Here is a 25550-nt window from a genome sequence, read left to right as displayed (position 1 = left end):
TCTTTGGAGCATTGCCTCCCCCATTACATGGTGACTTCATTTGAATTCCTTTTTACATACATATCCATTTTAGGAAACTTCTCCAGTAGCAGTAGGTTACCATATGGCTTTTCAAAAGACATTAGCATTGTTTGCCCCTCCCTATATTCCCTTCTTTATCCTAAGCTCCCATCACCCTCACCATTTAAGCCCAGACTCTAGCGTCTCCTTTATCTATTTACAATATTATATTCAATTATTTCTTTCTTCAAAGATCCCCTTCTCCATCATGGCCCTTTACTAGCTACCTAACTTCTGTGGTTATTCATAATAAAGCACACATTTCTAATGCTTAAAAACCAACATCTACATATGAAATAAAATGTGCAATATTTGTCTTCTGGGGTCTGAGCTACCCTACTAAGGATATTTATTTCTAGTTCCATCCATTTACCTGAAAAATTCATAATTTCCTTTTTCTTAACAGATGAATAATATTCTATTGTGTAATTGTGCTACATTTTCATTATACATTTATTAGTTGAGGCTGAATATGTAAGTTGTTTCCCATTTCTGACTATTATGAATAGAATAGCAGTGAACATATATGAGGAAAAATCTCTGCCACAGAATGTGGAGTCCTTTGGGTAAATGCCCAAGAATGATATGGCTGGATCTTGAGGTAGACCGTTTTCAGCTGGTGGGGAACCTACACTGCACATTTATTTCTGTAGAGGATGCACTAGTTTTTCCTCCCACTAGCAATGAGTGAGTGTTTCCTTTCTCTCTTATCCTTTTCAGCATGTGCTATCATTTGCTTCATTTATCTTGGTATGACTGCAACGATATAAAATCTCAATGTATTTTTAATTTCCATTCCCCTGATGGTTAAGGATGGATTTTGAACATTTTTCCACATTTCTCTACCATCTGAGTTTCAGTCTCAAGAGCTTAGTTTTGTTCTGTACCCAAATTTTATTGACCTATTTATTTTCTTGATGGCCAGTTTCCTTCCATCCTTTATATGGTCTAGAGGCTAGCCCTCTGTCAGATACATGGTTGTTAAAGTTTTATTCCTACTCTCTAGGTTGCCACTTTCCTCTTATGAAGGTGCCCTTTGATGTACAGAAACCTTTTAGCTTGACGTATTTCTAACTCAAGTGAAAGACTTGCACAACAAAAACTTACAGAAATTGAAAAAAATTCAGAAGATACGAGAAGGTAGAAATGTTTCCCATGCTTATGATTCAGTAGGATTAATATTGTGAACATGTCCATTCTACCAAAACCAATCTACAGATTCAATGCAATTCTATTCAAAATTTTAAAACAATTCTTCACAGATTTTTTTTAATCTTCAGCTTTGTTAGGAAACACAAACAACCATGGACAGCTAAAATAATCCTGATCAATAAAACCACTGCTGGAGTTATTACTATTTCATTTTACATTGTATTGTAGAGCTATAATAATAAAAAACCTGTATGTATTGGCATAAAAACAAGCATGGTTATCAATGGAATAGGATTTAAGACTCAGCCACAATTTCACATTTTTATGGACAGTTGATTTTGACAGGCCCAAAACACACTTGGGGAAAAACAGCCTTGTTGAAAACTGGTGCTCATCAACGCAGATAGTTGCACATAGAAGAATGAAAACAGATACATATATTATCCCCCTGCACAAAAATCAACTCCAAAGGTATCAAGGATCTCATATGATCACATTCCCTGAATCTGATGGGAGATAAATCAGGAGCAAGACTGAATTTATTGCCACAGGAAAGATTTTTCTGAACACAACACCAACAACACAAACATCAAGATCAACAATTAATAAAATAACAACACTTGTGATTTTCTCATTTGTTGGTAGTATATGACCAAGCAAAGCAGAAGCAAACCTGAACACTCCTCACTAAAAACAGAACATTCAACAGTTTGAGACAATATGAAAAGGTTGTAAAATATGAGTCATTCTAAGACCAGAAGAAGATATTTCCCTGAGTAACTAATAAAATTTTTATGTTTGCAGACTTGTCCTCATGAACCCTTTTGTCTACCTACCTTAACTGATAAAAAAAAAGTTCTTTGGGATTAATATAACATTGTAATTATTAGTAATCACATCACAATCATTTTTTGCATGCATAATAATCATTAATTTCCTAGTTGTTATTATAAACTTGCTTTGTCTTTGGGGATATCCTAAGTATTTTTAATAAGAGTTATTTTATGAGCTTAGTAGGAATTTACAAAGAGATCTAGCCAGAAGGTAGATTGAATTAATAGAATTTGAACACTGAGTTCCACTTTCCAAAAGCTAATTAGGCATAAACAAATCAATGCTTTTAAAAAATAGATGCATTTTCATTATAATTTCATCACACTTTGTCTTCCCCACATCTGGAGTAGGTTAAAATGAATTAATTGTCTGTGTGACTGTTTTTGCCTTGAAGGGAAAGAAGATAACTAAGCAGAAAAACTGAAGTTTATTTATGTGTCTGCCTCTCTTTTTAGTAAAGTTTGATTCAATTTCTTAATCCTTTAGATCAATGGTTCCAACCTGTAGGTAATGACCTCTTTGGGTCAAATGACCCTTTCACAGGGAGTTACCCGAATAACAGATGTTTGCATTATGATTCATTACAGTAGCAAAATCACAATTATGAAGTATCAATGAAAATAATTTTATGGTTGAGGGGCAACACAACTTGAGGAACTGTGTTAAAGGTTCACAGCATTAGGAAGGTTGAAAATCATGCTTTAGATGAATTGATATTTAAATCACAGGCTTGGATCAACTTCTTAGGAATAAAAGGATATAACAGATATGTATTTTATATAAGTATAAATTTTTGGTAACCAGAAACAAATATATGCCTCACTTTTGGTTTTGCCTTTTGATGAAATTCACCATAGGATAATTTAAGTATCCAGGTTAAATATTCAAGATTTCATAGTTTTCCAAATTTGAAAACAGTAAAAATTTTGAAATTTTCTGGTGAAGTTTGAGGATGTGAATTCTGTAGAAGAAAACTTTCAGATTCGATTATAATTTGTAATGTACAATAAAAATACCTCCATGTTTCGTTCAAAATTTATTTTTCCTTAAGCTATGGAGATATACTTGATCCTTTAAAAGAAGAAATCAACACAAGCAATGATGGGCACTCATAGACATCTTTACACACACACACATACACACACACAATTTTTTAGCTCTCTAAAAAAGAAGGCGGTAAACATCACGGAGACAGAGACTCTGTAATCAGTACGGTCTTTATATCAAGCTTTGGAAAAGTTGGGCAATGACAAACCCAGTCTATAAAGATACTATTTCTAAACTTTTTAATCATCAGACTGTGCTTCCTATGTCTTCGAGTACAAAGTGTTGCACATGCATGCAGAACATACCAGAGAAGATGGTACTATTCATTTTTATGTTATTTTTCACCAAACAAAGCCACATAAAGTTGTCAACTTTAACACATTTTCAGATCTGCAGTCAAGGGCAGTGGTGGCGCACGCCTTTAATACCAGCACTCGGGAGGCAGAGGCAGGTGGATCTCTGTGAGTTCGAGGACAGCCTGGTCTACAAGAGCTAGTTCCAGGACAGGAACCAAAAAGCTATGGAGAAACCCTGTCTCAAAAAATAAAAAAAAAGAAACAAATCTGCAGTCAAAATCCAAGGATCCGGAAAGCACTGCTCAATACAGAACATATATTTCTTCTCTTTGGTTTCATAAACCACCACAATCTTATGCCTTCATTTTACTCCTTTATAGAAAAATTTCCTCAGCTATACTTACCTCAGTAGTGATTAAAAATTAAACAATCAAGAAAACTAAACTATAGCATATTATTTCTTACTTATAGTAGATAGATAGATGATAGATAGATAGATAGATAGATAGATAGATAGATAGATAGATAGATAGATAAAATGCGCTAAAATATCAGGTTTTTCTACCTCTAATTCAAAATTTCTTGCAAAATTATCAGTGTGATCTTTCTTGGAATAAAAGACACCACACGTGCCAACATAAAGGTAGTAATCTAGTGAAATTAGTATGCAGTTACAAATGTTTTGACGTCTGTCTGAAAATGTAAAAATAAACATTTAAAATGGCAATAAAAGAATGTCAAAAATAAAATGACAACTTAGCTGAGTAAAACCTAATGTACCAAAGAGGTCAGTTGTTTCCTGCTAAGTTGTCCAGCATTGCAGAATCTTTGATTATATTAATCTGAGAAACAAGCAACTAGCTTTGTGTTTAAGGGAGGATACTGATACACAGCAGGAGTAGCGATTCAGAGATCTCAAAAGTGCATGATGAAATAAGACTATCCAGAGAAGCAAATGAACATAGCTGTGTTCATATGCTAACTGCAAAAAATAATAATTTTAGAAAGAGGTGCCTCTGTCTCCCACTGACTGCAACACTCAGGAGAGGAGGCTCTGTACCTGTCCTGGGCAGCACAATTGAGCCAATCCTGTTGGCAGAGGTGTGGGTGAGCCAGGCCAGAAGTTGTGAGGTTGGGAGAATTGGCCCCATTATTCCTCTGTCATGTGATGCCATGGGCAGAGGAGTGGTTGGAGGATGGCCTTTCCCACTCCACCCCCAGCTCATCAACAACTGAGGCAGGTGGGAGAGCTGGCCCTGAGGTCATAAAACAGGAGAGCTGTGCCTGTCCCGCATCAGCTGCAGCACTGAGGTGAGTGAACCCCATCCCTTGCCCGGGGAGCAAAGTAGAGCTGGCTTTGAAAGCATAGGTGTGAGATGTGAAAGAAGGAGAACTGGTCCTACGTTTGCTCAGCCTGTGAGGGGTGGACTAGCCAACGCCTGATAGTGAGGACAAGCCAGAGCTTGTGGGTTGTCCAATCCTGCAGTTACCCAAGCACAGAATCAAGGTTATGAGTTGATCCGTTCCAAGATCCGCCCCATCTGAGATCAACTGGATCACAGGAAGAGACCGGTCCTGGAGACTCAAAGCTGAAGAATTTCCAAGACACAGGACAACAACAGGATAACCAAAAAGAGTTCCAGTGAGAACCCATCATCAATAGTGTAGCAGAAACAAGAGGACCCAGACCAGACCAGCAACTCTGCGCTGAACACTTACTAGTAAAGATATATGGATGAAAGGGTTTACTGCATGACTCACTATGTCACACTACAGCATCCATGATGAAATGGATTTTTCTTAGATTTCATTTTAGCTTATTAGGAGGGGGGAGTTGCAAGGGCAGAGGGCAGATAAAAAGGGACAGGAAAATGAATTAGATGGAGATGCATGATATGAAAGACACAAAGAATAAATAAAAAAGATTAAAAACTAATTATAAAAGAAAACAAACATGCAGGTAAAAATAAACCAAAATTAACTAGACCCAAAGCCAATACTAACTTTATGTAGTCAATACTGACGCATTAAAAATATATATAAAATCAGTTCCCTGGTTTAGTCTTCTTCTGTTGTAAGTTTATATATTCAGTAAAATTTGATTTATTCAAGCCATATTCGGGGCCCTTAATCAATCATATTATTTTACCATTTTAGAAGAAACATTCGAGTAAACTCATACAGGGAGAAAAATAAACATAAACCCTTACATTACCTTTTCAAAGGCTATCGATGAATAAACTTAACCTTCTATATCTACTCTGATTTCAATTGTACTGTTATCAAAACAATCAGGTGCCACTAGATATCACCATTTAGTCCATGTCATCAATGACCTTAAGGTTCCTCTAGAACTCTCAACCAACTGATCTCTTCCTTTCTGTGAACTGCAGTGTTCAGGGATGCAGGGGCAGAAGGGTTACTCGGTGGGTAGGCCCAGTACTTGTTTGAAGTTGCTGCCACCATGACTTCTCAACACCACGGGATGTAACCTGGAATTGTAGGCTTAAATAAACAGTGTGATGGTTTGAATGAGAAATGTCCTCCACAGGGTCCAGGAACTGAAAAATTAGTTACTGGTTGTTGGCGGTGTTGGGAAGGTTTAGGAGGTGCAGTCTTGCCGGAGGAGGTTCTCCTTGGGGGCAAGTTTTTGGAGTTCAAAGCCTCATGCCATTTCCAGTTCACTCTCTTGTGTGTTTGCATTTTAAGATGTGTGCTCCCAGCTTCCTGCTCCTGACCTATGCTTGCTGCTATTGCCGTGTTTCTCCATCATGATGGACTCTCATTCCTCTGCAACCTTAAGCCAAAATTAACTGTTTCTTCTATAAGTTGCTTTGGTCCTGTTGGTTTTTCACAGCCACAGATAAATGGTCCTTTGTCCCTTAGTTATTTGTTATTTTAGCAAGGGAAATGAAGCTAGAGCGCCTCCCCTTGCGCAAGCCCCACCCTATGATTCCCCTCTTCATACAAAAATATTCTCCTTTCTCCTCTCTCTTAAAATCTTTCTTCCCTACCCCCAGTAGTAGCTTTTTAGTTTACTGACATTTTCCAGTACTTTAAGTTAAGCATACAAACCTAAATATTAAAGATTAGGATACACATATGAAAGAGAACTTGCAATGTTTTTCCTCTCTGGACCTGGTTTAGCTTACATAGTTTAATTCTTTCAAGTTTTCTCCATTAACATATAACAATTCCATTTCTCTTTATAGCTCAATAAAATACTTAATGGTATTTTATTCCATTATCCATTCTTCAGTTGATGGACATTAAAGCTATTTCCATTTCCGAGCTATTACAAATAGAGAAGCAGTGAACATGGATAGGCAAGGGTCTCTGTAGGAGTATACAGTGTCTCTTGGGTGTGTCCTTAGGAATACAATAGCTGGGTCATATGGTAGTCCTATTTCTAGCTTTTGAAAATCTTCCACTCTCATGTCCAGTGTGGTCATAACTAAAAGCAAAACATGGGAACAGGCATTTTCCTTGTTCACATATTCTTTTATGATTACCATTTTAAGTCCAGATGAATTGTGCCCAGCCCATAACACAAAGGAATAATAAATTGCACAATGTAATTCATATATTGTAAAATAAGTGATGTGTGTTAAAAGTCCTCTTGGCACACTGATTAATACCACAGAATTTCAACAGTTCTAGATGTGCAAAAATAGAAAACAGACGTGTTCATTCAGTTTCTACTGGTGTATCTGAGCTAATGGACGTGAGAGGAAAAGTCTGTCGCTGAGTGCTATCTGGAGTAACTCTGGGGAATAAATCTGATGTCAGTTAAGTAATGGGATTTGGTACAACTAGTCGTTCAAAAGTCAGGAATTTGCATGGCATGTTGGAATGTGGCTTTCTTGTTGGTGCATGGTTTTCTGCACCTTCCCTTGCAAATGCCTGTCTCACATTCATGCAACACATGTCAAGATGGAATTAAATGGATTATAATGTGGAATTAAATAGCCACCTAATAGAACAACCTGCACTATAGAGTAACTGAGAAACCTTATCATTTTCTGTTAGCTCAAAAGCAGAAACTATCAAGGTTTTGTAAAGTAGAGGAAATGGTAATTTTAAATAAGATTAGTGGATTAGAAGCATTTAGAAATACAGAATAACTTGATACATAGAAATATTTAAATCATAATAAAAATCTTATATAGACTTGAAGTATGGAGGTTCGTGGCTTTGGGGGACTACAATAAAAATTTTTGGCTCATAAATAAGTTTTAGTTGAAGCTAGAACATTAAGAACTTTATCTTCTAGTACACTGCTTTAAAAAATTTACAAATGTATTAGTGACTAAATTCATTCATTGTCAATAATGTGTGTATGCACATGTGTGCATGAACACAAAGTTCATCATGGATACCCTCACTGCACCTCCTTTGATCTCATCACGTATGTCTGAAAATCATCTTCCCTTGCAATTGCCTGTCTCGTCCATGCTTTCTGCATTTATGGTTTTTGTGACCCACTGAGTCTAATAAAGGCTGTCAGTGTGACCATGAATTTGTAACTATCCATTGGACCCTGGCAAGAAATATCTTTTACTCCACATGCACACATACATACAGAAACTTAATACACACACGACTGCATATATAAGACAAAAGTACATCCCTCGTGCATACACTCATATTTTTCAGTACATTCAGCGCTTTCTGTTATTGTCTACTCAGATCAATCCCACATTTTTCTCCCTGTGAAGGAGTCACAGTGTCTAGGCAGTAATAAACAGCATTCTAGTGGAGTTCATGGAAATTTCTAAATGAAGAGATATAGCAAAGCTTTAGGAATTATACCTGTCATACACGACAGAATAAAAAGAATCCTTAGCCTAGTCATTTCTGTGGCCATGAAAGCAAACAGATTTTTGCATCAGTGACGGACAATTGAGTGAGTTCATTGTAAGACAAGCCCAGGAGAGGAAAACAGTAAATTAAAGTGAAGAGAGAGAGAAGAAATGGTTGCAAGACACGTACAAAACCAACTGAGATTTTTAAAACCACGGGAGTCTGTGAGGCAGAAGATGTAGATGTAGCTCATGGCTAAATTCAAAATAGCTCTGTGAAATAATAAAATCTTCCGAAATACAAGTTACCCCGATCTACTCAAATTATGTACACTGATGAAATGCAAAACCTCACATAGCCTTAGAAGAAGAGGCAAGTCTGGAACATATGCTAAGCTTCTACCTGGAACCAGGCACCAGAGTGTGTGAATTTTCCTTCCGTTCTCACGACTTGCAAAGCAAACATTGCACCTGTATCTACAGAGAATGGCGAGGTTCAATGACCATAAGCTATTATTTCTGGGCAAAGAACTTGCGAGATCAGAAAGGCTCACACATATCGATTGGGAAGCTTGGACTTTATTGATAATACAACATTAAAATTATAAAAAATATTACGATGAATAATTTAAAAAATAGTGATTTTATAAAGCAATTTGCAGTTTAGTATACGTTATCGTTTTTCAAAACAGCTTATGATCTCAAGTAACTCTGTATAGTCTACCCTTAGATAATTACAGAAGAGAGAGATAAAGGTTTTTAATTTAACTGATAATGATCTTTGTAAAGAAACCCCCTTTTAATATTATAATTCCTGTTCAGACTCTTGGAATCTTGTTCACCATCATAAGCTCAGGTCTTACAAGCCAGTAGGGGGCAGACAACAATTTCGGATGTCTTTGACTGGGCTCCTGTGTCTCCTCCTCTCTGATTGGGTTACCTAACTCCTGCCGGGAAGCGCTTCCTTAGCAACTGGTTGCCCTGGGAAACGGGAAGATGCAGTCCCACTGACCACATTCCTGGCAAATTCCTAGCACCTACTAGCGGTCAAAGGCGCCAGAGAACTATGTCGGAGATCCTGTGCCAGTGGCTCAACCGGGAGTTGAAGGTGTCCAGGACCGTGAGTGAGTGACCACAGCCTAGGGCAAGCGACGAGGGGAATATGGGGGGGGGGGGTGCGCTGATAGAAAGTGTCCCCTAAGTGGCTAGCAGCGCCCCACAGTGCAGGCCAGCACTCCTCAGTCCCACCTAGACACCTGGGGCCTTCTCATTGCATCCTGACTGGCATTTCCCTTCATGCTGTCTTAGCCCTCAGAATTTCTGACCTACTCTGTATTTCGAAGCAGTCAGCGGTGCTTCAGTTCAGTTCGAGGCACTGGTCTGCTCCTATGGGGAGGAAACCTTGTTCCTGTCTGCAGTCTGACCCTGACTTTGCTTCCCAGTTAACTCTCTCTAGTAAACAGTAAATGGGTCGATGTAGAATATAGTAACATCTGCCGGTTTTAGGAACTTTCGTCTCAGTTTACAAACGGTAGCTGTTTGTTAAGGTGATTCCTTTTCTACTTTTCTAAGTTAACGTTAGTTAATTTTATTGAAGGCACAAAGATGTGCCCGAAAGTCCTAAAGTTTTATGGCCCAGAAAATCCCAAACACTTCAGATTTGGTGAGTACCAACACTCCCAAGTCTAGCACGTCAGTATGGTCTTTCTCTTCTCCGGGGAGGGAGGACACTCATTTTCAAGTACTATGGATTTCCCTCAAGGCAAGACATTTTCAGGACAAATAATTTCAATCTGTCTTCCCAGAGGAACCCTTGCCTCCCTGCCAGTTGCTACCGAGGTGGGCAGCGTTGCCAGTTCAGCCCTGGGTCATCCCTGCTAGGGCAGTAGTGTTTGTGCAGGTGGGAAATATCCACTGACAGCCTAAGGATCTTCAACACACAGCAGCCCAAGTTGCATTTCTTGAGGCATAATTTTAGGCTTATTCTTTGCTAAGCTGCCTCCACCCTGTTATGAGCAATAATAAATTCTTTCTCAGTGTTCTGTCTCTTTGTACCTCTGAGAGTTTCTCTGCTCAAATATGATGCTAAATTCTGGACAGTATTTAGCATTTAGCAATTCTTCTTTCTCTCTCACCATATTGCCCGAAAATGCAATATCACACATGAAGTTGTACTGTTCTGAGATACCAGTTGCACAACCTAATTAATTAATTTAAGTTCTTAGCGTAAGTTAATTAACTTATTTGATAATAAAATCTATACCATTTCCTTAAGTCCTTAGGAGCCTTGTATAATAAAACTCTTTTGGAAAACGTAAATAAAATTAATCATAAACATGCAAACACTAGATGCTGTTATAATATTAATAAGTTTGAGAAATTTGGTTTTGAAAGGAAGTATGACTTCATTCTGTGAAGATTAAAAGCTTGGAGACATTTTAAATAAAAATTATAATGCCACAAGCTGTGAGTGGAAAATTCCCAGCATCTTTTTTCCTCAAGTATAAATCTGGAAATTGTTAGCAGAGACACCCCATGCTAATTTCATTTTAAACACTAGCAATACAGCCATTGCTGAATCCCAATTGCTGCAAGATGTCTGAGGAGACAGTCTGATGTAGCCAAATTATGCATCCAGAGTACAGGGAATATATTCAGTTGTGTTTGTTATCCAGAGAGGATTCTGGTGGACCTAAGACAACAGACTCTTATAGAAGAGTTCTGTGGAGTGTGGTGGAAGATTTTGAATATTTTGTAAACATATGATGTAAACAAACAGGGTAAGTTGAAGAAGGTAATTTGGTCATTCCTGGGTAACGGCTGTGTAAGAGCAAGGGATCAGAGTGCGGACTGCCTGGCTCTAAATATCTTCTTCACCATTATGAACCAGTAGACTAAAGTTCACTGTACTAAGAAGAGTATGTGTAGTGATGCTTCCTCAGTGCATCAAGGTTAAATGGCATAATACACAGAAAACACTGACTAGTACTTGGGGCGGGCATAGTGAGTAAAATCTCACTTGTCATCTTCAGTTGTCTTAAAAAGCATCAACATAAGATATTTGAACAAGGATATATATTGTTGTGTTGATTCTGAAAGAGAAATAATCTGAACAGCCTTAAATAGAGTAATAATTGCATACACCACATTCTCTTATACTATGAATTACTGTGAAACTATTGAATGAATGGGATACATGTTTCAATATCACAGATTTTGTGTATTTATTTGAGTTAAAATATTATAGCTTATTGTAGCTGGTATAATTATAGTTTTATCAATTATAAAACATGTATACCCATATATACACAGGCATTGGGGAAAAGAAACACATGTACTGTGCTGTATTAACTATATTGTTAACATGCCCATAATTTTTCATATTGTGATTTATTTTAACATAATGGAAGTATGTAAAGATATAATCCAGAATGTCAATACAGGTTACTCTGAGGAAGCATTCCTCATTGCCTTCACGCATTTCCACTATTTGGATTGAGCTAGTGTTGCTTTTAGAATTTAAAAGGAAAGTTCAGTATAGTATTGAAATGACAAGTTCAAAAGTGGAAGCCAAACTTCTTAAAAAAATAAGAGAAAAAAACTTTAGTTGAAACATGTATGTTTTCATAATGAAGTATTTTATGAACTCATTAAAGAGTTATTTTCTCAAATAAAAAATGTAGTGGAAATATTAAAAACATATTTACAGGCTACTGATTATTTATAAGGTAGACTATGCTAAGACATTTTATACTATTTTTTATTTTATGTTTAAAATGCACAAAAGCAAAGTCTCCAAGTAAAGATGATAATGAGAATATTTGGGAATTGGTCAAGGATACACAGTTAGTAAATTGTTGAGCTAAGTTATTAACCTAGATATTATATATTGTTCTTAGACACTCTGTTTTACACTTAGGAATATTTATTAGTATCTATTGACCTTCTAAACATTCTTTTAAACTCACTTTTAAGGGCATTCATCCAATTTTGATTTTTTTCCTTTAAAATATTGAATTCTAACCCTTAGCTTCTCTGGAAAGTTATAAGGTTCAATTTCCAGATTCTAGACAGCAAAGGTGGGATTATTAGTGTCTGATTAAGGGTGGTTCAGCCCATTCATTGCTTGCTCATCAAAAATCAAAACAAAACAAAAACCAAACGTAACAAAATCAAACAAACAAGCAAACGAAACAAAAGCCAAAACCAAGATGAGGATGCCATGTAATTGCTTAAGAGACAGTCAAGGTGAATTGATTTCTAGGTTATCTTGACAGCTAGGTTCTGAACGTCCTTGCCTATTCGTGGCAGAGAAAGGACATCCCAATAATCTAAATTGAGACTAGTCATATTCCACTTGGCAGGTGGCAGTGTATGGTCTTGGGAGTCCCTGGAGAGTTGATTAATCCTAAGGCGGGAAGACTCCAATCTAGCCAATAAAACCTAACAATCTTCATTATGATATATTAAATTGAATAATTTTCCTTGAAAATAATGAATATTTGTATAACTTAATAGGATTTTTTAAACTACAATACAATATATTATCCAAAATGATAACTGTAATTCAAGAATTACTATATATTATAATGATAGATAAATTTATTGGCATGTCCTTCAATTCATTTTTAATATTTTTATTTTTCATGTAAACTCTGATTATACTCATTCCATTCCCAACTCCTTCCATATCCTTCTCCTGTCCTACTTCATGTTGTTTCTTATAACAAAAATAAAACAAAGTATGCACATCTACACACACACACACACACACACGTGCACGCACGCATGCACGCACACACCATGGAATCCTTATAGCTGACCAGCTATCAGTGAGTATGAGACTTGCCCTGGATTGTTATTGATAATAACCAGTGTCACTCAATTGAAGACAGCTATTTTCCCCTGTCCCAGTTCTCAATCACAAAAAAGCACCTTGGTTAAGGGTCAAATCTGTGTCCACTTCTCTTTCCCCATCCTGGGCTTTTGTCTGGCTTGACCCTGTGCAGTTCTCGTAAGTGCTGTCACAGTTTTAAGTTCACAGGTGCCTCAGTACTGTTATGTGTAGTAAATTCTAGTGCCTTGAAGTCTTCCATCACCCCTGGCTCTTACAGTTTTTCCACCTACTTTTCAGCATTGACCTCTGAGTCTTAAGGGGAGGAACTTGATAAAGAAATCTCATTTACCACGGAAGGCTCAAAGTCTCTCGCGCTCCATAGTTGTAGGTCTCTCTGTTAGTTGCCATTCACTGCAAGAATTGATTTTACAATTAACAGTGAGTGGCATAGAATTAATATCACTGAAAAGTCGGCCATAAGTTCTCTATGAGGTTATTATTTACTTTCTTACTATTGTGTGGTGCATTTGTATGCATGTATGTGTGCATGCTTCTGTGTGCACCTATCAGTGGAGGAGGTATATGTCAGGTCTCTACGATGCTCTTCATCCCACTCTTTAAAAGATGTCATTTCTCATTGAACCCGAGTTGGTTTCAGATAAACCGACTGGCAAGTGTGTCCCAGGCTACAAGCTATCTGTACATCAAGTGCCAAAGAACCAGACACACACCAACATCCCAAACTTTCTCCACGGGTGCTGGAGTTGTAAATTTACATTCTCATGGTTTTGCAGCAAGTACTTTCCCGCTGAGCCATCTCGCCAACACTACACTCAGTTACTCTTCAGAATAAATGTTGCTTCTCTTTCCTTAAGAGCTAATGAGTATCAGAATTCTACAACAGAAATTCTGCATAAATGACATACGCTGTGTTGGCTATTTTTGTGTCAACTTTGCACAAGATAGAGTCATTGGAGAGGAGGAAGCCTCAGTTGAGAAAAAGTGTCCGTAAGATCTGTCTGTAAGCAAACCTGTTGGGTATTTCCTATTTAATGATTGCTGTGGGAGGGCCCAGCCCATTATGGGTAGGGCCACACCTGGACTACTGATCTGGGTTCTGTAAGCAAGCAGGCTGATTTTGGAAGTCAGTGCAGTGGTTCCTCAATTACCACAAGACTCCTCTAGATCACTCTTGGGCACATACCAAAGTGATGCTGAATCATACCACAAGGATATTTGCTCAGCTATGCTCACAGCCACTTCATTCATGATAGAAACAACCTGAATGTGACTCTATTGAGCAATGAGCAAAGAAAATGTGGTGCATTTACACACTGCAGTACTGCTCCACTGTTAAGAATGAGGACACAAGGGTCTATGAAGGCAAATAGATGAACTAGAAAAAAATCATCCTGAGAGTTAACCCAGACCAATACAGACAAACACGGTATGTTCTCACTCATAAGTAGGTATTAGCTGTAAAATAAAGGATAACTCTTCTACAATCCACAGACCAGAGCGATTAGGTAACAAAGAATGGTCATTAAGGTCCCCGAGAATGGGAAATAGAAGAAATTTTGTGAGTGGCTGAGAGCAGGTGGGCTTGAAAATATGACCTTTCAGGTTGGGTGGGCACAGAGCAAGAGAGTACTGAGGGGAATTATGGGGGAAGGCATTTTGGCGTTGGAGGAAGCCTGAGTGAGTCTCCAGGGAGAGCCCAGTTTAGACTCCCAACAATAGTGGAAAAGTAGCCTGAACCGGTCATCTCCTGTGGTCGGTTTGGTCCTGGCCCCGTTGCCATCAGAAAACTGCGATCCAGAAAAGTGATGCAAGCAGCTGCAGACACCGACAGCCAGACATTAGGCAGGACTCAGGAATCCTGCAGAGGAGGAGTAGAAAGGAATGTAGGAGCCAGAGGTGTCAAGGATACCAAGGAAGGCTCACACATTCAACTAATCCGGGGCTCCTAAACACTGAACCGACAACCAGGGAGCCTGCGTGGGACCTAGGCACTCTGCATACATGTTTCAGTTGTGTAGCTTGCTCCTGTTGTGGGACCCCTAATAGTGGAAACAGGGGATGTCTCAGACCCTTTTACTGGCTTTTCAGACCCTACTTCTCATACTGGGTCACATTGCCCAGCTTTGGGAAGGTGCTTAATCTTACTGTAACTTGATATGCTATGTTTACTGATACTCATGGGAGATAGGCCCTTTCCTGGATGGAGTTGGAAGCAAAGAGGATTGGGGGTGGGAGGGAGGGATGTGAGAGAGGGACGAGGAGGGGGAATTGGTGTAAAATAAATAGATTGATTTTTAAAAAGAAGAGGAAAAGAAAGGAGGCTGTGCAAGCCGTGGGAAGCAAGCCAGTAAACAACCACCCTGCATCAGCTTCTGCCTCCAGGTTCCATTTCCTGCTTTCTTGACTTCCTTCAGTGACCGACTATGGATATGAAAGCAAATAAGCTCTTTCCTCCTCACTTTGCTTTTGGTCATGGTGTTTCATCATAGCAATAGTAACCCTAAAGAAGATATATGGCTTCAAATTATTTGTATAGCTCAGATTAATCATAAAGAGAATCATACCTAACAGTGCATGTCTCAGGCCCTGACCATGGATAAATTGAAAAATCTAAGTAAACTTGTCATATGTATTTTAATATCTTCTGTGGCTGTAAACATTATTATGGATACTATCATGGCACACTAAAGAGAAAGCTGCATCTAGGAAATCAGTATTCCTATGTCTAGATATTGCAAATAGGAATAAATATCTCTAGGTCCTATTTTTTTGTCCCAGGGAAGTCATAACTAGTGTGTATTTGAGAAGATAGCCAGTAACGACTCGGCTGACATCTGCTAGATACTCGGTAACCTGTATTTCAATTTTTTCTCACTTCTCACTTTAGAATCTTGCCCAGCATGGTTTCTGTCAGAAAACATATTTCATGGCATATATGAGGGAAACAAAAGTAAATCATTACATTGAACCGTGTCTTGAGAAGGCGACTTGAGCCTTTGAAACCTCAGCTTTGTGAGTGAGAAAGCTCAAGCAAGTTCTTTGGATTTCTCTGATACTAAGCATGGTAGATTTTATAATATGAGATGACAATTTCTTATGAAGAGAAGGCCATCAGACTAAGTATTATCAGAAAATTGACATGATTCATAACTTTGTTTCCTGACATAATCAAAGGAAAATACATTTATAGATCAAATTGCTTGTCATCAATCAGAATTATCTGTTATCAGACAATCCTTACATCAAGCCATTGCTTGTTTTTTTTTTTATTATGTTTCTGAGGGACACATTTTATCAATATATTGATAAAAAAGAGATTATATTATATTTGCTTCATACTTCTCACCCCAAATATTTACGAAAGACACACTGCTTAAAAAGATTCTCTAGTTTCCTTCTATAACCAAAAGCTCCTGAACTTTCAATCATTGTAAATTCTTCTGTTATGAGAGTATCATTGTTGTATTGTCAATCTTAAAGTAAGCACAAAGAATATTATTCACATGGTATTTTAATTAAATAGTTCAATTTTGTGTTTTGTCAAATATACTAGGCTCCTTGTTTTTATTTTTTTAATAGTTGGGTTTTTACAAATGTCCTATTAAGTCTTTCTATGTTAAATATTAGTAGTTCTTGAGAATTGCCTTGAATTTATGGGCCTACTCTGTTGTTCATTTGGTTGGTTTTCTGAGACAGATTTATTCAACCCTGCCTTAGGTGTCCTAGAATAAATAGTAATCCATCTGTCTCTGCCCTAGTTGGGATTACTGGGCTTCACCACCATGAGGATGGTTGTACATTATTGAGATATTTTTGTAGGTTTGTTTTAAATCTGATTTTACTTTTTAAAATGGAGCTATATAAATAGACCTACTGAATACATATTTTATGATATATTATGATTTACCATATTATAAAATAATATGATTTTACATCTAAAAAAGAATCTCAGACCTTGTCACATTTTGACAGTCCCCATTAAAACTTATGTGAAAATTTAATTTCTTTCCTGATGCTGTTCACAGTAATAAGTTTAATAGCTATTTAGGTCATGCGGGTACTGCCTTCATTGAGTTAGTCTGCTGTGTTATTACAGGGTTAACTATTGTTGGAGTGGGATTCTGATGAAGGAATAACTTTGGTCTCTCTGTGCGCATCTAACATACTCACCTGCACTTGCACCCCGTAGCATGTTGGGATGCAGTCAGAAGGCCTTTGCCAGGTTCTTATACCCTGGTACAGAACTTTGTCATTTTAGAAATGTGAGAAAAGATTTTAAATGAGTAAATATTTTGTGTTGTTCTGCTACAGTAATATAAGCTGAACAATGACAAGAAATTATTTAGTTCTTCTTTGAGGTATTGTATTAACACATAAATTAACTGATACAGGATTAGAGCTTGGTTTATGGTTGTCCAGCTAGGCCTTTAAACGGACTGTCTCTAGATACCTTCCTCTTTTCAGTGTCAGGGCCATTAAAGACCATATTGCTTCTGGTAGAAAATATTATATCTGTATTATCTAGTTCCTAAGCAGCATTTTTCTTTATTACAAGACAGAATCCTCTCACTAGAAATCAATACAGCAAGTGTAAAACCAGCCAGCATTGTGTAAACCAGAACTAATGTTTTAAGACCAGAGTTTCATGATAATAATGATACCAAATATTTTAATGATTGAAATTCTATGAATTAAGATTTCATTTCCAATATAAATCTTGAGATTCTGATAAACCTTCCTTCAGTGGAGGAAACTGTAAAGGTCAGCCATCCTTGTCATCTGAAGGGAGAATGGTCAAGGTACTCCAGGCAAAAGCCACAGGTCACAGCTGCAGCTGGCTGAAGCAGCTTTGAGTGGCTGCAAGGTGAGAATGTATGCAGCCTCTTTTTGAGGGTGTTAGGAAGGACTTGGGCTCTCAGTGAGTGTTGTTGAGGAAGATTCTTGGAAACGGTGCTTTCCCCTGAGTCCAATCCTCTCAAAAACTAGCAAATTCTCTGATTTTATTTCTTAATGTCATACCTAGCAAAAGGGAGAAGAAAGCAGAGCACAGTAATGGTCTATGAGAAAGCAGTCATGATGAATAAATGCTGGCCATATTAGGGAATCTTTGTCCATTAGTGTTCTGGACAGCTGTTGTGAGGAGGGGCTTGTTTCCTGGCTGCCAGGCAGCTCAGACCTGAAATAATCGCACAGAAACTATTATTATTAAAACACTGCTTGGCCCATTAGCTCTAGCTTCTTATTGGCTAACACTTATATCTTAATTTAACCCATTTCTAGTAATCAGTGTATAGCCATGTGCTGTGGCTTACTGGGTAAAGTTCCTAGCATCTGTCTGCGGTGGGGCTACATGGCTTCTCTCTGCCTCTGCCTCCTTTCTTCCAGCATTCAGCTTAGTTTTCCCTGCCTACCTCTATTCCTTGCACAGGCCCAAGACAGTTTCTTTATTAACCATTGGTATTCACAGCATAGAGAGGGGAATCCCACATCAGACAGCTTCTTGGTTTTGTCTCTGTGCAGACATAATTTCAATAGGTTTGTTGTTTTATCCACCAGGACCACAAACCAAACTTATCTGCAGTTAGTATGCTGTAAAATTGGTTATGCTCACCACAAGAAGGCCAAGGTCTTTCTGTGAGTGCTGGCCAGCTCCGAGGAATGCAGAGGCTTCTTAGAAACAGGCCATTTTCCAGCTGCCAGCAGTGGCCTTTATCTCTTTCAAAGGAAAATAAATTTGCTTGATTTTCAAACATGCACTTGAGATGTAGATAGGATCTTTCCTCCTGTCAAAGGGAGAAAATGCAACTGAGCATAGAGTGACATGGATTGTGGTCTTTTATCTACAATCTCTAAGCCAGAATTTTCTGAAATTTGTCATTTATTTGGTTGAAATATCTAACAAAGCATGTTATGGGGGCTGTTTAGTGTTTTTATTTCATTGAATACAAACCATTCAATATTTTTCTGTACAAATCAACTGAGTCTGGATGTTTGATCAGAAATATGAAGATGTTGGTGCACCCCTCGCGGTCCTGAGTTCCTTGCTCGTGGTGGGAGGTCCTTGGACTTCCCACAGGGCAGAGAACCCTGACTCCTCTTCAGGCTGATGAGGGAGGGGGAGTTAATTGGGGAAGGGGGAGGGAAATGGGAGGCAGTGGCAGGGAGGAGGCAGAAATCTTTAATAAATAAATAAATAAATAAATAAATAAATAAATAAATAAATAGAAATATGAAGATGTTATATTCTACCTGGCCCTAAGGGTGAGCTCATGTCTGGTTTCAGGGGAATTTTATATGTTTGCTTTCTGGACAGTGAAACACTCTTTGGAGAAACATTCATGCAACATCACCATTGAAGATCTATTACTGAGTATGTAGACTGTATAGCTAACATGACCCACTGTCTTTCTAGAAGAGTATAATCATGACAATAAAATCTCTGCTGAACACACTGTGGCTCAGTCATGACTCCAGGAACTTTATGTGCAATGTCTCATTTAATTCTCACATAATTCTTTATGGACGATGGTCCAGTCTTCCTATTTCACACATAAAAAAACTATGGCTTTTAATTAGGTAAGGTAAAGTGTTGTGTACACAGACCAAGCCCCTTCTTGTATAACCTTAGCTTCCACTTTGTACTGTGAATGTTTTTAAGTGTGTTCTCCAGCTAGTGGTGGGCCACACTGATAGAGAAGTACATGGGCCATTTCACCTGCTGCTGGAGCATGACAGACCTATCACAGAGGATGACACCAAAGATTTTGGTCACATGTCAGTTTCAGTGTTGAGCACCAGACCTATGGCTTGCATGGTTGCACATGGAACTGAGTTTCTGCTTAACAACCTTGATCCCAGATGATAAATAACCTTTGTTAAAGATGAGTAGTGCCCCTTGCATGTTTCTTAAACTATTTACTATTTATAGTCCTGGAGTAAACTTGCCACTTCTTCACATTGGGAATGCCAACTGGTAGTAGAGTTAATCCAGGGAGGTGATTACTATGAAATCAGTCATACTATTTAGTGATATTGAATGGGAAGAAAAAAAAAACACAACTGAATTTAAAAGAACAACACCTTCCCTGACTATGACTTTCCCTGAATTAGCCTTTGCTATGCTCCTCCCTTGCTTTTTGTCTTGTTATGTCCTGTTAATGTGTATTAATGTTTTTTCAACATTGATAAGAGATTGTTTCATTTTAATCTGCATATCCATAATGTTCATGCTTTTTTCCTTTCCCTTTCTTTGCCTCATTGTTTGCATGTATTCTTTCCTGTTTTTTCATTTTGTATCATCTTCTTTGCTGCTCTTACTATTTAATGTATTTTTTCTCAGTGTAACTTTTCTTGCTGTCTATTACACGGTAAATCTGAAGTCCTTATTGCATGAAAACCTGCTGACCAATGTTTTATATTATTTTCATTATGAACTATTCTGGCAATAAAATAACTGATTACTCTTTCTTTGACTTTAAGCCATAAACACTTCTATTTTATCTATATTTTTGTTACATAATTAATATCCTCTGCAGTTTCAAATGAAGTGGATTATGAGTTTATTTTTAAGCAAATCTTTTGGCAGCAAAAACTTTGCTACTGACCATTTATCTGCTATATCAAGGGTGACAGGGTAGTATCAAGCCACATCTGATACTATATTTGTAGGCTGAACTCCAGGCATTGGATTGGCATAAAAAGCACAGGGCAAGATACAGAGGGCAGCAGTCATGGGATCAGACAGTGCAACTGCTTGTGCACAGAAAGCAAAGTGCCAAAAAATAGAACCCAAATTCCAAAAAGCTAGGACCTGGAAGAAATATATATATATATATATATATATATATATATATACAATCTGACAATGGCTCCAGATACAGTGGCTTTGTTAGAAAACTAAGAGAAGGGGGATGAATTACAGAAGAGCCTAGGAATGAGTTACAGTAGAGGCTAGCGAGAAAACTGAAAATAAAGATGCAATTAGCAAGAGAGGTAGAATGGCCCATCGGGGATAGTGCTGGCAGCCAGTAAACAGCTCTGTTGTGTACCAGGAGATCTTCAAGGACATAGAGAGGAACCATAGAATTGGAGGCAATGATGGCACAGTTCTGTCCTATGGAGGAAGTAACCCTTGGGATTTTATTAGCTTTAGATAGCTGAAGAATCATATCAGATGGCACTTTCATTTAATGAGAGATCATGCCGATCTTCACAAGTTTTTCTGATGGCATCACAAGTGTTGCCATAGTAAGTTAAGGACAGAGGGTAGTTTGGCTATGAAGGATGAGCTTATTTCATGGAGGTAATATGTACTATGAGTTATGAATTGTCATCCTAGAGGTGCTATGGGAATTCCTACCACCAGTAGCCTTTAAGTTACCCACCCACTTGGGCGTGGCCTCTTATATTATAAATGCCCATGTAAAGCGCATGGTCGCCCTCTCTTCTGGCTGTGGGATTCGGTTGCTGTTCCCCGTTTGAGCAGAGGACTGTGATCTGTGAATCTATGCCTAAATAAATAACCTTTTATTATACTCAATTCGGAGCTAGTGTGAGATTTCTTTTTAACATCTTTCTTCATCTGGCACCCAACATGGGGCCTGAACCCACGACCCTGAGATTAAGAGTCTCATGCTCTACCGACGAGTTTACCTGGCAGCTGAGAAACAAACAGCAGCTCCTTATAACACAGAGGAGTCCACTCTTTAAAGGCAATTTCTTAGGGACAGGTATGACTGACTAGGAGACCAAATTCATCGATGTTGAACATGTTCTGTGGTGAATAGCTTTAAGATAATGATCCGACTGGTGTCCTGAGCAAGCTTATTGAAGGCCATAATGAGCACCAGATTTGCCACTTTAGAGGAAATTTCCATAAATAACAGGTATTATCATTTTAACTCATCCTAAAAATTGGAATATTATTCAGATTAACTACTATAAGAACAAGTATCAAGGAAGTTTTATTTAAAATTGTGTCTTGGGGGTCAGATGTGAAAACACTTACTGTGGCCTAGAGTTCCCCGGGTGTTGCCTTTGAGAGCAGCTCACCTCATTCCTTACTACCACCCTCTTTGCATCCATACCAAAGGACATTTTTAAAAGAAAGAATAATTAAGAACTTGAAATATTTATCTTTCTGTGTCTGGCTTTCCTCCATGGCATAGTTTCCAGTTTCATTCATTTACCTGAAAATCCCATAATTTCAGTTTTCTCTACAACGGAAGAGATTATTATCTATATGTTCCATGTTTTCATCATCTATTCCTCATTTGAAGGACATGTAGGTGGTTTCCATTTCCTAGCTTATTGTGAATAGATTAACTAAATATGGCTGATGAGAAAGTATCTGTGGAATAGGATGTGAAGTCCTTCAAAAAATGCTGGGGAATGGTATTGCTAGGACATAGTAGACACGTTATTTCATTTTTGTGAATTCGCCGCACTGTTTTACCTAGGTCTGTACCACCCTACAATCCCTCCAACAGTGACGAATTGTTCACCTTTCCCATGTCCTCATCAGTATTTGCTGTCAGTTGTTTTGTTGACCTTAACTATTCTTAAGACTGTAGAAAGATGAAATCTCAAAGTTGCCTTAATTTGCATTATACTAATTATTAAGGATGTTGAACATATTTAAAAATATTTATTAGTCATCTTTATTTCTTTTTAGAACTCTCTGTTCTGAGCTATTGCCATCACTCCACTGCAAATAAACTCGGCAGTGGTGATATGTCTGAACTATGAAACAAGATCCCAATGGTGTCCAATAAGGATTTTTTTAAAGTATGGATGATTTTAGTATATCTACTAATTTACAGGTTAAAATTAAATCTATATTTAAAAAATTAGGTTGCATCTAAGTTGGAGTCTTTGCTTAAGTATTTGGAGCACAGTTTCATAGACTACTTTGACAGTTTTATTAGATTAAGATATTTATTAATTTAATTAGAAAAGATTTTCCACTTCTTTCAAAATTAGTTTACCATCAACTACTGGCTTATCTTTGGGGAACTTAATGTCTCTTGTTAAATCTTTTACATTGGTTATTAGAAGATGTTTCTATAAATATATCCAGGACATGATGTGTTTGTACTCAGTTATGCTGGCCTGACTACATACTTCAAAAAATAATTTACTGTTTTATTTCCATATTTTGAATTTCAGGTCCTAAGTCATTTGCAAAGGTATTTTCTAATGGCTATCTAATTGGAGAAGTTCTGTACAAGTTTGAACTTCAGAGTGATTTTGCAGAATTTTCAGAGAGCAGGTTAGTAAAGTTATTTTCTTCATCAAAAATTCAATATTTTTGGTCTTTGTTATCTCAAGAATTCAAAGGAGAGAAATGAATATGTTTGCAACAAGTCTTCTTTCCATAAATAAGACTCTGTAGTCTTAGCCCAGATTTATCCATTTTTTGTTAGCACAGTGTTCTTATTTTGAGATTTTTATTTATTTTTATTTTATGTGTATGAGTGTTTGCTTGAATGTCTCTGCACCACATGCATACGGTGTCCACAGAAGCCAGAAGAAGGTGTCAAATCCCCTGAGACTAGAGTTGCAGACAATTGTAAGCTCCTTTGTGGATGCAGGGAATCAAGCCCTGATCCTTGGGAAGAATAACCAGCACCCTGAACTCCTGAGCCATCTCTCCAGCCCTGATTCATTTATGAGCTGAGACAGAATGCAAGCTAGGATCCTTGGCGATCAATCAGAATTATTGTGTTTTAAAAATATACAATAGGACTAAACTATTAATAAAATTCCACAATTTGTCTTACCAAAAATATTGAAGCATAATTTTTGGCTTTAATTTGTCATTTGATAATTTATGTCTCAGTATGGTGGATTTTTGTATGGTTATATATTTGTGATACTAAGGCCCTATTTTGTGTAAGCTTCCAGTCTCTGGATTTACCCATTGTACATGGTATTTAGCAATGGGGTAAGGAAAAGGACACATTTTGTTTGTTTTTCCCACTTAAGATCAAGTCTCAAGGCTTGTCTATGTGCCTCTTTTCATTACTACTTACTTCCTGTAAATTTTCAATTATATGAGTACGACACACCATATTTTGATTAGCTGTAGATGTATGTTTGAGTTTTCTTTTGCTGGAGTTATTATTTATTATGGATTTTGTATTGCATGCTTATGTTCTTATTACTTTTGGGTATTTATTCCTCTTGACTATATGACTAGAAATGCCATTGCTATGATACATATATATGTATATAATTACACATATATATAATACACCCATACATATTTATATAAAAGCACATATATGCTGTTTTATAAAAACCACGATTTAAATTTACAGTAGCACTATATGAGAGTTTTAGTTTTAGTTCATTCTTATTAATATTTGTGGTTGTCTTTCTTCATATTATTTTTGTTGAAAATTGACTTTTTTTATATAGTAAATCCTGATAACAGCTTCCCCTCGCCTAGTGTTCACAGATCTGCCCCACCCCTCCTTCCATTCATTATTACTATTCTAATAGGCTGAACTTGTGTTGCATTATGGTTTTTAAATTGCATTTCCATGATCTCTAGTGATGTTAACTATCTTTACATCTTATTAATTTATTCATCATCATTGATGTAATGTATATTTTGATATTCTACCTGTTCTTAAATCACTTTGTGTTTTTATTTTTACTTTATTTTCATATCCTAAGGTAAGTTTGTAGTCAGATAAATGATTTGCAAATTTTTTTTTCATTGTGTCAGTTAAATTATAACTTTGTTATGATATAGTTGATGTATATCTTTTTCCATTTTGTTGAATTCCAACTCAATTATTTTGATTATTTGTAGTTTTGGTGTTTTGAAATTGTACTCATTTTTTAGTTTTTTTATTGTTCTATGCCTGAATAATTTCAGGCATATACCTTTGAGGTTTTTTTTTTTTATTCTTTATTCTTGCCACTTAAATCTATGGTTGAACTCTTGTGATGAGTATTTCATTCCTGAGTCTTGGTCTCTGCTAACCATACTAGCTGGGCCAACTTTCAGTAGTAATTCTATACTCTGAAATTTTATTTGGTTCTTTTTTATAATTCTTATTTCTTTATTGTTGAGAGTGTTTCCTTATTCTTTATTCTAATTCAAAAACCATTTTTTAGCTTGTGAAAATATTTTATTATTCATTTTAATGTCTTTATGTAGGCTTTGTCAGAGAGCTTCTATTGGGTCTTTTTCTTTTGTGGTGTCCATACTTTCTTGTTTATCTGCATGTGTGATAATTATTGGGCATTGGTCTTAGAAAATAAAATGCTGTACTTCCTTAGTGACTTGTCTATTACTGTGAAAAGGCACCAAAGTCAAGGCAACGCTTTAAAGGGAGAGTTTATTTTAGACTTCGAGTTCTGGAAGGATGAGAGTCCATCACTACCATACTGGGGAGCATGGCATCAGGCAGGCAGGCAGGCAGGCAAGCATGGTGCTGGAGTAGCAGCTGCATGCTTGCTCTTGATCCACAGGCAAGGAGCTGGGAG

General features: G+C 37.2%; 1 protein-coding gene across 13 annotated transcripts in view; it reads left to right on the top strand.

The window, feature by feature from the left end:
- Positions 1 to 9085: 9085 nt before the first annotated feature.
- Positions 9086 to 25550, top strand: part of Spef2 (sperm flagellar 2) — a 146316-nt gene continuing 129851 nt past the window's right edge. For 3 of the 13 annotated variants that reach the window (XM_050139014.1, XM_050139013.1, XM_050139016.1), the window contains exons 1-2: positions 9089 to 9315; positions 23217 to 23319. In XM_050139014.1, coding sequence (XP_049994971.1) covers positions 9258 to 9315; positions 23217 to 23319 — 161 coding nt within the window. In that variant the 5' untranslated portion in view covers positions 9089 to 9257. Of the gene's footprint in view, positions 9316 to 23216; positions 23320 to 25550 lie in introns of all 13 variants that reach the window. The other 10 variants (XR_007591166.1, XM_050139015.1, XR_007591165.1 and 7 more) reach the window with 7 other exon arrangements.

Source organism: Alexandromys fortis, unplaced genomic scaffold, assembly GCF_014885135.2.
Source record: "Alexandromys fortis isolate MF-2015 unplaced genomic scaffold, M_Fortis_MF-2015_v1.1 scaffold_37, whole genome shotgun sequence".
NCBI lineage: Eukaryota > Metazoa > Chordata > Mammalia > Rodentia > Cricetidae > Alexandromys > Alexandromys fortis.
The sequence above is the reverse complement of the archived record's forward strand: the minus strand, read 5'-3'. Positions and strand labels throughout refer to the sequence as shown.